The following is a 13,814-nucleotide window of genomic DNA, read 5'->3' on the forward strand; positions in this document are numbered from 1 at the left end:
ATATTTACACCTATCTAGAATTAGTAGCTACAATGCTAAATCTTGAACACTACCTGTGAAGAGGAAAGTTTATGAAGTTCTCAGTCAACACATTATGTTACATCCTGGACAGTCCATCACTGAGGTTATCATTGAGGTGACTGTGGCTACCTTGAGGTTACAGAGGCTGTTCCCTGTATCCATGAGAAGCTCAGTTACAGCCTTTCCTCCTCCTCTCTGGGTCTGTTGCCCATGAGATTAAGCACAGAAATACCAGATCCATATGATTATAACTTGAATTCAGGCTGTTTTCCACAGACACTAAAGCATTTTACTACACAACGGAAGTCTTGGATGGAGTCACTTTATTTTTATAGTTCTAGTTCAACTTGGATTGTGTGGGTCAATGGCAGGGGATGGTGTACGGTCATGTGTTTGGGCAGGAAGAAGTGAGGTATAATTGTATCATTTTTCAATGCTTGTTTGTTTTATTTCTCTTGCCCTGATTAAAGCCTTCCTCCACCTACTAGCGTTATCTAGGTTAGACCTGCTTGTGCATGTTCATTGCTTCAATCTCTCCTTTGCGGTGCCATGTAGGGAAAGCAGGAAAGGGGCAGTCGCTAGGTGTGGTTATATCTCAGGTACATATAAGATTTTTTTTTAAAAAAAAAAACCACAAAAATGCTCTTTTTGCCGTTTAACCTTCAGTATATCCAAGAAAAAGCCTTTGACATTCGCAGTGAACCCTCCCATTCTGAAATCTCGTATACCTTCCTCAAAACCTGAAGTAACCCCTTTTTCATAACATCCTAACAGCTTCTAGTCACGGTATACTTTGCTGAAACTGTGGCGATTTGCTGTAATGACTGTAGTCATACTTCTGGCATGCCCAATAATTTCTTTGGATGCCAACCCCATAAACAAGATATCACAGCATAGTTTGCACCATGCAATTCCCCTGCATGTTATGTCTAATCGTAATTCCACAATTACACTAAATTTGCACACTCCTCCGAGCCACATTTTCTCCCAGAAAAGACTTGAAACAGGTCACAAGGTTCCACAACGCTCTGAGTGGGTTTACAAGCCACCTGCATGAAATTAACTATTTTGAAAAATGCCTACACGATTTGATGGCGGTGCTTTTATAGGGCTTATTATTTAGTTCCCTGTATAACATCAACAATATGAATAATGAGGCCTGTTATGTCTGAGGTTCTGTCCTTCATGCTTTGTCTCACACACTGCTCCCTGTTCTTACAGCTCTGTTATTCATTAGATTAGGTCTTGTCATCCTTGCATTCACAACACAGGAAATCAATAATTAATTATGGATAGGTAAAGCAATGCCTGACTTGCTTTTGAGACCTCCATAGACACACATTAGAAATAAATTATTGGGTATTGCTCTCTAGACGTTTTCACTTAATTGACTTGCCATAAGAAACTGCATTCAGAGCAGGGTGCTGCCCTCCACCAAGCCCTGGTCTCCCCTTGGCATCCTGAACAGAACTGTGCTCAACAGCTGGTGGCTAAAGGCTAATCTTATATTGACCTGAATTCTGTATATGCCCTGCAGCCCATCTCAGCTATCAAATCTCTTGGCAGCTTGCTGCATTGGTCAGTGCTGACTTGCCCATAACCACAGTCTCTACAGCAAAGGTGGAGAACCTATGGGTCTACCCGAGATGTTCCTGTGCTCCATCAGCTCCAGCCATCATGTCCATTGGTCAGGGATTATTATTGCACTGACCTACCAGGTGGTCTCTAATCATGTGGTCATCATCTTTCATCCTTGTCCCTAAAACACAAGCATGCAAACCGAAGCCCATTCTCTTCACACCTTGCAAGGTCATTATTAGCCATCCAAATCCTAAAGAGCTTGGCTTTGCGATTGACTTGTGTTGGATTGTCGATTCCGCACAATCAATAGAAGTGTGATGGGCTCAGTTTCTTCTGTCCGAGCTGACAGCTGGAATTCATGTGTATCTCTGGCAAATTGGTTCTATGGCTCTTTGTCATAATACACTGCTCATGCAATTACTTTGCTCAAGAACACATGAAACTAGGTTGTAAGCCTTGGCAATTTTTATTTTTTAAAAAAAGCTCAACATATGCCTTAACTTTCTGCAAAGTAGCCCTGAATTTCTTTCTCCTTAAAACTAAAACTGGAGGTTTAAGAAGCTTATAGGTGAAAGAAGGTTTCTCTTGCCTTATGACTCACCTAATCAGCAGATTTTGAAAGTAAAACAAATCCTGTAAGATGCCTTTCATGTGGCAACCCAAGGTGATGTGCAAAGGTATAGCAAATTAACAGTACAAATCAGAAGTCCACAAAGCAATGAAGATGTTGTACATTTAGTTTTTGCTTAATAATGTTTTCATAAATCTTTTGATGCGTTTTAAATGGGTATTATATGCATTTTTTAAAATTCTACGTTGCTTTGAGACAAATTTATATCATCAGCAACAAACAAAGTGGTGGTGGTGGTGATTTAAAACATGGTACCATAGGTTGGAATCAAGCACTAGCAAAAAGTCTGGGAGCAGAAGTGTGTCTTCAACTTGGAAAACATTCTAAGTAGTTCTTAAGAAATAGTTTTCATCAAGAAAAGCAGGCAAATTATTCAATAATTTGGGGGTTGGATTTTGGTTTTCAGAATATCTCTAACAGATAATCAGTGCATCTTCTATAAGTGTGAAAGGATCAAACTACTGATTTTGAAGACCACAGTTCTTTAAATAAATAGTCTTTACAATATTTATTAACCATCATTGAATGCTAAGCATGTCTACCAAAATACATGTTGGTATGACCTAATTTTGGAGATTAGTACTTGTAGGCGTGACAATAAGTAACTTAATTAATAAGTAATCACTTTTGCAGTGTCCTTGAGGTACTGTTCAGCAAAACTACGAATAAATAACAGGATGGGGATGTTAGAAAATTAGTGGACACCCACAGTTCTCTAATCAAAAGTAATGAGCCCAATTCCTTTCAGCTTTACTTTTTTATTTTTAACAGCAGCTGAATGATCTATACTTAAGAACTGCAACAAGTTTTAGATTTATTGGGACTGCTTTCTTAACATTTACACCTAAAATCCAGCTCACACCTCCTGTGGTATTTCAAGGAAACATGACATGGTATGAGATGTGTGCATTAAGGAGAGCAAACCAGGAGTGGCTGAAGTCTTAAGAGCCTGAAAGTCTAGCTTTTCCTCCTCCATGTATATCTTTCCATCTCAAAATCTATTCCCTACTTCATCTCTGGCTACTTATCAGAGAGGTGCACATAATGATCTAGCAAAACAACAACCACCAATTTCTCTTAGACCTTTCTATAGAATTGCTTTAGGGGGAGGAGGTGAGATAGTCATTAAACAGATGTAGCCAATAATATACTTGTGAATAAATGTTTCAGGAGATGCTACTAAAATTAAATAAGTACCTTCTTTTCCCATTTTGGTACACATTTCTTAACTGTTAACTGCAAGTAGCCAACCATGCCATAACTCCCATAACGTGACGTCTTTCTAAATGTATCAAGTATTTCTGTCTTAATTTTGCTCAACGAGAGTAGGATGTAGGCAGGTAAATTGAGTTCAGAAATGCACTTGTACATCTCTTGCTTCTGGAGAGATTACTTTTTCTGTGCAGGAGACCCTTATATACTGTACCTTTTAAGTATCCAAATCAATTTAATTAAATTTCATTAGAAGCACTAGAGCTGAAACAAACTAATGAAAGCAGCCAGCACATCAGGTGGTATTTATTTCTGCATTAAATTAGAAATACTCCCTTTTGGCTTCTAAAAATTAGTTTAAATATTTAACACTAATAGCTTTTGGAATTGTTGATGAAGTAGGCCTAATGAATTTGTTACTGACAGTTTACCTTTAAAATGGAAAATGGGCTTGTTTTCTTGGAACCGAGACAGGCTAATGTTATATTTTGATTACTCACATTAGAAAATATTGTGATGGTCTTACTGGACATGCCCATGAAGAATCAGTGCAATGTGAAATTTATTTCTTATTTCTTGCTTTGGTCTGACAAAGCACTATTTCAGCTGAGTCGAATTTACATGTGGCGTGAAATCAAACTACAGACTGGCCCAAAGAGAACTTTCTGTTGCTTATGTGGTAACTTGTTTTGCATGACGTGAGATTATAGTGATGGGGCAAAACCAAATTATAGCTAAAACAGAATACAGACATACCTTGGAAGTCGGAACGGAATCCATTCTGGAACTCTGTTCAACTTCCAAAACATTAGGGAACCAAGGCGTGGCTTCTGATTGGCTGCAGGAAGGTCCTGCAGCCAATTGGACGTTGCGCCAGACGTTCGGGTTCTAAAGAACATTTGAAAACTGAAACACTCACTTCCGGTTTTCAATCGTTTGGGAGCCAAAGCATTCAGCAACTGAGACGTTTGGCAACCAAGGTACAACCATATATTGAGTACCGTATTTTTCGTCCCATAGGACGCTCCGTCCCATAGGACGCACCTAGTTTTTTGGGGGGAAAATAAAGGAAAAAGTTTTTTCCTTTATTTTCCCCCCAAAAAGCAGGTCGGGGAAACCTAACCAGGTCGAGGAACAGCGGGATGGCGGCGATGCGCCTTCCTGCTGTCCCCCGAGCTTGTGGGGCTGGCCGATGTCTGCCCCGCACGAGGGGCGCTCTGCTTCAGGGCGCCCCGCCCGCCGGGCAGCAGGCTGCTATCCGCAGCGTGGGGAGCGCTGCAGGGAACTCCTGGAGGGCTCCCGATGCTGCGGATGTCTGCCTGGCGCGAGGGGCGCTCTGCTTCAGGGCGCCCCTCGCGCCAGGCGGCAGGCTGCTATCCGCAGCGTGGGGAGCGCTGCTGGGAGCTCCTGCAGCGTTCCCCATGCTGCAGATGTATGCCCGGCGTGAGGGGCGCTCTGCTTCAGGGCGCCCCGCCCGCCCGCCGGGCGGCAGGCTGCTATCCGCAGCGTGCTGATGTCTGCCTGGCGCGAGGGGCGCTCTGCTTCAGGGCGCCCCTCGCGCCAGGCGGCAGGCTGCTATCCGCAGCGTGGGGAGCGCTGCTGGGAGCTCCTGGAGGGCTCCCGACGCTGCGGATGTCTGCCTGGCGCGATGGGCGCACCTCGTGCCAGGCGGCAGGCTGCTATCCGCAGCGTGGGGAGCGCTGCTGGGACCTCCTGCAGCGTTCCTCATGCTGCAGATGTATGCCCGGCGCGAGGGGCGCTCTGCTTCAGGGCGCCCCTCGTGCCAGGCGGCAGGCTGCTATCCGCAGCGTGGGGAGCGCTGCTGGGACCTCCTGCAGCGTTCCCCATGCTGCAGATGTATGCCCGGCGTGAGGGGCGCTCTGCTTCAGGGCGCCCCGCCCGCCGGGCGGCAGGCTGCTATCCGCAGCGTGCTGATGTCTGCCTGGCGCGAGGGGCGCTCTGCTTCAGGGCGCCCTGCCCGCCGGGCGGCAGGCTGCTATCCACAGCGTGGGGAGCGCTGCAGGGAACTCCTGGAGTGCTCCCGACGCTGCGGATGTCTGCCTGGCGCGAGGGGCGCTCTGCTTCAGGGCGCCCCTCGCGCCAGGCGGCAGGCTGCTATCCGCAGCGTGGGGAGCCCTGCGGGGACCTCCCGCAGGGGCTGCCTAGGCTGCGGATGTGTTCCCGAAGCGCCAGGCACTCTGCTTTCAGGGCGCCCAAGCTCCGGGAAGCAGGCTGCTATCCACAGCCTAGACATCCCTGCGGGACCTCCTGCAGGGCTGCCTAGGCTGCAGATGTCTTCCTGAAGCCTGGAGAGCGAGTGTGGTCGGTGCGCACCGACCCCTCTCGCTCTCCAAGCTTCAGCGAAAGCCTGCATTCGCCCCATAGGACGCACCCAGATTTCCCCTTCATTTTTGGAGGGGAAAAAGTGCGTCCTATAGGGCGAAAAAATACGGTATATTATATTGAAACATAATATAATCAAGGAATCAAAGCCAGCTGTAGACATATGACTTTCAACAGTAAATTCCTATGATATTAAGAGTCAACTTGTGTAGATTATTTGTTTTACCCTGCATAGCTGACCTTTCTGGCAAGGCATTGCCCTGCACACACCTAGCCAAGGAAGGCAAATGGCTGATAGTTAATTCTTTATTGATGAATGCACACATTTACAGCAGCTTCTAAGATGCACCAGAAACACACCTTTAGCATCTATGTAGCTGACACTAACTTTTCCGGGTTCGTGCCTGTCAGAGCAGTTGAAGCAACAGTGGGGTCATGCCCCCCTCCACGGTCTTACATACTCTCATCTGACAAAGTGTGTGCATGCAACCTGAGACTTCTCAGATGTATTTAATGTGTCTGGTTCTTCCAAAAATTCCAGTTCATTTTGTATTGGCATTGGAGTCTGGGTCAGAGCACCAAAGTTGCAAATGGTTAAAAGAGAGGATGCAGTTGCTCTGTCCCATCCCTTGCTGCCTTCGGGGTCTCAAATATGATGCAAAGTTCCCACGTGGGGTTCAGGCTCCTTATAGCATTGATTGTATTGGCTGGTTTCTGAGATGTTGGATTATCTAGGGAGAGGTCAAAATACTGTGTGAAATCTTCTAAGCAAAGTGGGAAAAGTCTGCCTTTTTCACTCTAATCATGCACAGCCATTTCCACAGAGCTGTGTATGCTTTGGAGCAAAGATATTTTGAGATCAGCATTAAACAAAGTGAGCTGCTTTGCAGCTGACTCTAAGCTTTTAAGAGCCCTTTGGGACAAGCCTAGATTCACAGGGGGAAAACTCCATTGACTTCCATTGACTTCAAAGTGATCAGGTGATTCGAGTGCTGTTAAGCTTTCATTCCTCAAGTCATTAATTTAAGAACACTCATACCGAGTTCAGTTGTACTGTCTTGGCAGTTCGAGAATTGTAGCCTTATTAATTTAAAATAGATGGTATATATTACTGCGTGTAATTAAAAATGCACACCTTTTAATTTTTAATCTATTAATTACTTCCAGCACTGAAACAGCTTGATACTTAGTGTTTTATATCTTATCTAGCCACGTAAAATTGCTGTGTCTATCAAAAACAGTTGTATAAATGCCAGCTGTTGTAGCTCAATTCCTCTGTTGAATTTCATCTAAATTTTAGGGCCATTTCATATCTAAATTGGAGAATAATCTCTGCATCTGACATATGGTCACTAGGTTTTGTAGGTTGATATGTGAAGCTCTGGGGAGTAAGTTGATGCTCAAGACATGTTCATTCTATTATATTTGAGAATAGGCTACCTTAGGGCTTGTTTTATTTTCTTTAGCTGCAGTCATCAGATATACCTTGACTTTTCACACCTAAGCTTCTTGTTAATCTGGCTGTGTTCCACCATAAGACATTGCTAAACATCCTTCTTTGAACAAGCAATCATTTTCTTTTTGGACAACATCCTAGACAAATGGATTTTAGTTGGGGAAGTTCTCTGTCTAGATCCCTAGAGGGCCCTGAATTAGGTATCTTTCTCAATTCCCCCTTGAGTTTTGCAGTTTAATCAAAACCCCTGAATGGGGCTGAAAATCAAAAGAACTCTGCTTTTATTTATACAGTGGTGCCTCACAAGACGAAAAGAATCCGTTCCGCGGTTTTTTCGTCTTGCGAAGCAAGCCCATTGGCGGATTAGCGCTATTAGCGCTATTGACAGTTTAAGGGCTAAAAACGGCTTTTTAAGGCTTAAGGGATTAGCGGTTTTGCTGCTAAAATGCTTTTAGCAGCTTAGCGCTTCAGAAAAAGGGGTTTTGGAGCGGGGAAAAAAATCAATTTTTTTTGTCAATTTTCGTCTTGCGAAGCAAGCCCATAGGGAAATTCGTCTTGCGAAGTGCCTCTGCAAACGGAAAACCCTTTCGTCTTGCGGGTTTTCCGTCTTGCGAGGCATTCGTCTTGCGGGGCACCACTGTATTATTTATAAAAAATAAGAATGGGTTTGTTATCCTGATTTTACAAAAGATTGCCCCTATCCAGTAGCCATACATACGTCAAATAGAGAACTTTGGAATAAAGAGTGCTGGATTCAGCTAAATCCAGCCTAGCATAATCCAGTGCTAGCCAATGGGGCTCCCCCCCAATCCACTCTTGGGGGGTCAGGAGAACACCCAGAACAGCATTTGGAGTAGGGAGGAAAGGAGTGGTTGTTCCATCAGGCAAGCAGGAATGCTCACACTGATTGTCTTAGTGTGATGTTGAATTCCACCCACTATGTTGACAATCTATTGCTTGCCAAATTAGTCTGAGCTATAGTGTATATTTGATGAACGATTAAGAATGAGGTTTGATTTGAAAAGCCATGTAGAATCTAGCCTTCAATATGGATAAGTGAGAGAAATAACGGTTTTTCAAGGACTTTGAAGTATTGTGTTTAGTTCTGCTGGCCATGGAATCTCCTGTAATAATTCTTTCCTCAGTTAATACTTAATAAACATCAGTAGTTGTATAGCTGAAGATAATATATTTGGCATTACCTTTTGTCTGATTTTAGACAAATTATCTGGCTCCTGAGAGAGAATGTGTGGATTTAAACAATCTTGTCTTATCCGTAGTAGTAAGGACTAATGGTCATTACTAGATATTTCTTTTCTATTGGCTGTTTTCTTTTCTTGCAATTTCTTATCTAACCCTCAACAGTCTAAGGACATATAGATTAGATTGTTTGAGTTGCTTGAGTCTTAAGGATGTTAGATTTCACTTATAAAGTTTTGTTTTTATTTCTTATACTACTCAATTTACACTATTTGACTTTGCATACCAGGTGAAGGAAAAAGACAGATTTTCACTTTTGCTCTACTTATATATGTGAATATTTTGCAAGTTAGCAATCATTATTCCTGAAAGGAAAATCAACATTGAATACAGAAAAATAAGTGGACGATCCAACTGAAATCAAGTACTTGTTACTCTCATTAATATCATTGGCAGAGATTTAAGAAAGTACTTAACTCTCCCACTAAAATCAGAGGAACCATTTTTTAAAATTCAGACAGGTTCATCCCATAACCTTTTATTCATAATTGGATGTAGGTGTTCCAATTTAGCATGTAAATATTCCTTCAGAAAGAATACTGGAGCAGCCGCAGGACAAATAAAGTGGTAAGGTCCTGAGTGCTATCCAATAAAGTTGTACCTAGGGTAGACCCACTGAAATCTATGAACATAATAGGCATTTAAGTCCATTGATTTCTCCTCTGAGTGTGTGACATAGCTGGATACTACTCAGTAGTTAAAATAGGAAACACAGAAAATCTTGTTCATACTTATTCAAATACTGAAAATCCAAGAAAGATCACCAAGCTATTTTTAATGATAGATTACACCCCCCCCATCTCTGAGTAATATTTTCCAGCATTCTAAGTGTGAATGGAAGACCTTACGACACACACTCATTCCACCACCGCATGTGTGTACATTGGTCAGGAGGCGGAAGCGTTGTCGGTAATCCGATAATAGTGCACTCACACTTACAAACTGAATGGTAATTCTCATTCTGGTGCAAGGTTTTTGACTGACTTTATGATGTGTTTTTAATCATTGCGACCTGCTCTGGGATCGCTTGGCAACGAAAGACAGGATATGAATTTTGCGATAAATAATACATGAAATCGAACATTTTTTTTCAAAAAAGAGGATATATTAAAAAGGATTGTGCGAGAGATCTGTCTGTTGATGAAGAGCAAGACCAAGATAGCATATTAAACTACTTATTCCTAACTTGGCTTACTTAAGTTTTATTCTCAAATATTGAACGTATCTTTTTTGCTGATTTTGTCATTGTTTCTCCCCCCCCCCCACTCCTTCTCATATTTTATCCCCGTGCAGGATGGATGGTCACAGTATCACTTTGTAGCCTCATCTTCAACGATAGAGAGGGATCGGCAAAGGCCGTACTCCTCTTCGCGTACGCCCTCCATCTCTCCTGTGCGCATGTCTCCCAACAACCGTTCAGGTAAGCCCAAATTTATTAATAAGCTGGGAAGTAACACATCAGAAGGGAAGATCTTTCCAGTCTATATGTGTTAACTTTCCGTGGATGTTCCATCTCTCCTGACAGCAAAACAATCAGGATAAACCACAAAATGGGTCACAGTTGTCTTTAGGATTAGTACTAAGAGGGTTTTCTTTTTTTCTTTTTGGGGGTTTGTGTGTTCTGAACCACAGGCCGAAATGAGGGCCTAAGAGAGTGGTTTGATGCAGGGATACCAAAGAAGGATGTCAAAAACTCCAGAACGGCCAGTTCTAGTGCTTTCTTAAAGAACTTGTAACACAGACACCAGATGGATATCACAACAGTGATAGGTCATCATGACTTGTCTGCACCCGAGCAAGCATTCATGCATTCCATATATATATATATATATATATATATATATATACACACACACACACAAAGCAGCATGTGTCACTTGGGCCGAAACTTCCCTGAGCAGATGAGGGAATTGGTGGCAAATACCCAAGTCTTACAGGCAATTCCCCTTTCTGAGCTCAGAGTCCAGCACCCCAAGCCCCCAAAGATAAGGATAACATCAAAACAAACCAATTAGCATATATCAGAGCTCATTAGCATATATCAGAATGTAAACATATGAGCTCATTGTTACAACTGCCAATTAATTGTGGGGTTATCTTGACTACCAAGATGGCATTTGCAGAGCTTCTGGAACAGTTAAGCTTTGATTCAACACAGGAAGGTAGTTGAGCCAATAGATAATTTGACTTCAACCTTAGTAACTTTGCTTTAAATCTCTACTTAGCCATGTACTTGGTTAGATATTTGTACAGTGGTACCTGTGGTTAAGAACTGAATTCGTTCTGGAGGTCCGTTCTTAACCTGAAACTGTTCTTAACCTGAAGCACCACTTTAGCTAATGGGGCCTCCTGCTGCCGCTGTGCCACCGGAGCACGATTTCTGTTCTTATCCTGAAGCAAAGTTCTTAACCCGAGGTAATATTTCTGGGTTAGCGGAGTCTGTAACCTGAAGTGTATGTAACCCGAGGTACCACTGTAAATTGTTGATAATCAAGCCATACCCTACAGAGTAACGTCGGAAGCAACATGCTTTTAAAGAAATTCTGTCTATGTAATTATCAGTAATAATTACAATTTTCCATGTTACTTGACTATGAATGATGGGCATGGCAGCTTCACCTGCGTCCTACTCAGCTCATCACAGGAGTTGGATATGACCACTGTGGGGAGCCTGAAATTATTCCCATGACTTTGAGCAAGCTCTGCTCCAGAAGGGATGCCCTACTCATGAATAAAGACTTGCTTGCAAATAGGATCTAATTGTGAGCAGAGCAAGGAAGTCAATAATTGGGTGTAGCTAGATGAAGAGAGAGAGAGAGATGAGAGATGATAGATAAGAGGAAATGAAGAGCCACCATCTCTCCACAGCTTCACAAGAAAGATAACCTTGAAATACTGGGTGCCCCCAGGAGCTCTCTGGTTGCCCATAGAGATAGATAGTCAGCAGGGCATAAAGGGGTATGAGTTTCAAATGTTTTCCAACTCTTAATTTTAAAAAATACTGCCAAAGAAGGGCAGTGCCAAAGAATGCTCCAACTACCACACAATTGCACTCATTTCACACAGTAGCAAGGTTATGCTTAAAATTCTATGAAGCAGGCTTAAGTATGTGGACTCCCAGAAGTACAAGATGGATTTTGAAGGGGCAGAGGAACCAGAGACCAAATTGCAAACATGTGCTGGATTATGGAAAAAGCTAGAGAGTTCCAGAAAAACATCTACTTCTGTTTCATTGACTATGCAAAAGACTTTGACTGTGTCGACCACAGCAAGCCAAGGCAAGTTCTTAAATAAATGGGAGTGCCTGATCACCTCATCTGTCTCCTGAGAAATCTCTATGTGGGACAAGAAGCTACAGTTAGAACTGGATATGGAACAACTGATTGGTTCAAAATTGGGAAAGGAGTACGGCAAGGGTGTATATTGTCTCCCTGCTTATTTAACTTATATGCAGAATTCATTATGCGAAAGGCTGGGCTGGATGAATCCCAAGCCAGAATTAAGATTGCCGGAAGAAATATCAACAATCTCAGATATGCAGATGACACAATATTGATGGCAGAAAGTGAGGAGGAATTAAAGAACCTTTTAATCAGGGTGAAAGAGGAGAGCGCAAACTTATGGTTTGAAGCTCAACATAAAAAACCCCCGGAGATCATGGCCACTGGTCCCATCACCTCCTGGCAAATAGAAGGGGAAGAAATGGAGGCAGTGAGAGATTTTACTTTCTTGGGTTCCATAATCACTGCAGATGGTGACAGCAGTCACGAAATTAAAATACGCCTGTTTCTTGGGAGAAAAGCAATGACAAACCTAGACAGCATCTTAAAAAGCAGAGACATCACCTTGCCAACAAAGGTCTGTATAGTTAAAGCTATGGTTTTCCCAGTAGTGATGTATGGAAGTGAGAGCTGGACCATAAAGAAGGCTGATCGCCGAAGAATTGATGCTTTTGAATTATGGTGCTGGAGGAGACTCTTGAGAGTCCCATGGACTGCAAGAAGATCAAACCTATCCATTCTTAAGGAAATCAGCCCTGAGTGCTCACTGGAGGGACAGATCCTGAAGCTGAGGCTCCAATACTCTGGCCACCTCATAAGAAGAGAAGACTCCCTGGAAAAGACCTTGATGTTGGGAAAGATGGAGGGCACAAGGAGAAGGGGATGACAGAGGACGAGAAGGTTGGACAGTGTTCTCCAAGCTACCAGCATGAGTTTGACCAAACTGCTGGAGGCAGTGGAAGACAGGAGTGCCTGGCGTGCTCTGGTCCATAGGGTCACGAAGAGTCGGACATGACTAAACAACTAAACAGCAACCGTTTTAAAAAGCAACAAGTTAGCGGTATGGAACTGGTTGGGGCTATTTGTGAGTGTCACTTGGTTGAGAGAACTTGTGCACTCCATAGATACTCAGTTTTATTATTACAGCAGAAGGTCTTCTGCTCAGTAATAATTCACTTTTAACAAGAATGATGTAGATGGTGGTGCTGACAGCTCTGCCATGAATTCATTCGCAATCACAAAGGCTTTTATTACTAGAGACATTGCCAAGGCCACCACAATAATGTGGCAGCTTTTTTCTTGTTAGCGGAATCAATGGAGAAAAATGCTCTTAGCATCCTTTAATAAAGGACCTAACCTTGAGAGACCTTCCTTTATCTACCATATTCTGGTTAGATTTGGTGCCACTTAAGAATGTTTTTCATTGTGATGAACATTTGTTACAACAATTTACTCATTCCAGGCTATTTTATTCTCTCAAGTCTCCTAAGGGGGTGGGGGTAGATGGGGGGGGGAGAGAGAGACATTTTAATAATTTTTAAGGGAAACATCCTTGTTGAAAGGAAGGACACTTTTGTTATAATCCATGCCAATTAAGGGGAGGGGAGTCCTTCCTGAAATACTGCACAAGGTAAATCATTGTTTTTATTAATATAGAAAGGGTTTTTTAATTCACGTTCCTTTCTCTTTGTAGAGGGTGTTTGTTTGTCAAGTAGCTTCCAGTGTAAGAGAAAGAAAATACTGGTTTTTCCTTGGTGAAAAATTGCACGATTTAAATGCTAGCTTCTTCTGGGGCATAGCTTAGGGGAGAGAAGGAATGTTTCTGAGAACCACACAATTGGAACTCCTCATTTGAGAAGAAGATGCATTGCCCAAAGTCCTTCCAAAGCTAGAGAGATAAGTGGAAGGTACAGTAACTGTGGAAACGATTCCAGATCCCTTGAGTTAAGAGATCTTGTCAGAAGTTACAGGAAATGAAATAACCAGTCTATTGGTGATCTATCTGTTTGACTACAATCTAATTTATAGC

General features: G+C 42.7%; 1 protein-coding gene across 6 annotated transcripts in view; it reads left to right on the top strand.

The window, feature by feature from the left end:
* LOC310681506 (catenin delta-2) overlaps positions 1-13,814 on the top strand; it is a 248,418-nt gene that overhangs the window by 217,003 nt on the left and 17,601 nt on the right. For all 6 annotated transcript variants that reach the window (XM_083449350.1, XM_083449353.1, XM_083449352.1 and 3 more), the window contains one exon: positions 9,798-9,924. In XM_083449350.1, coding sequence (XP_083305476.1) covers positions 9,798-9,924 — 127 coding nt within the window. The remainder of the gene's footprint in view (positions 1-9,797; positions 9,925-13,814) is intronic.

Source organism: Podarcis tiliguerta (genome assembly GCF_965153285.1).
Source record: "Podarcis tiliguerta genome assembly, chromosome: 7".
In the NCBI taxonomy this organism is placed as follows: domain Eukaryota; kingdom Metazoa; phylum Chordata; class Lepidosauria; order Squamata; family Lacertidae; genus Podarcis; species Podarcis tiliguerta.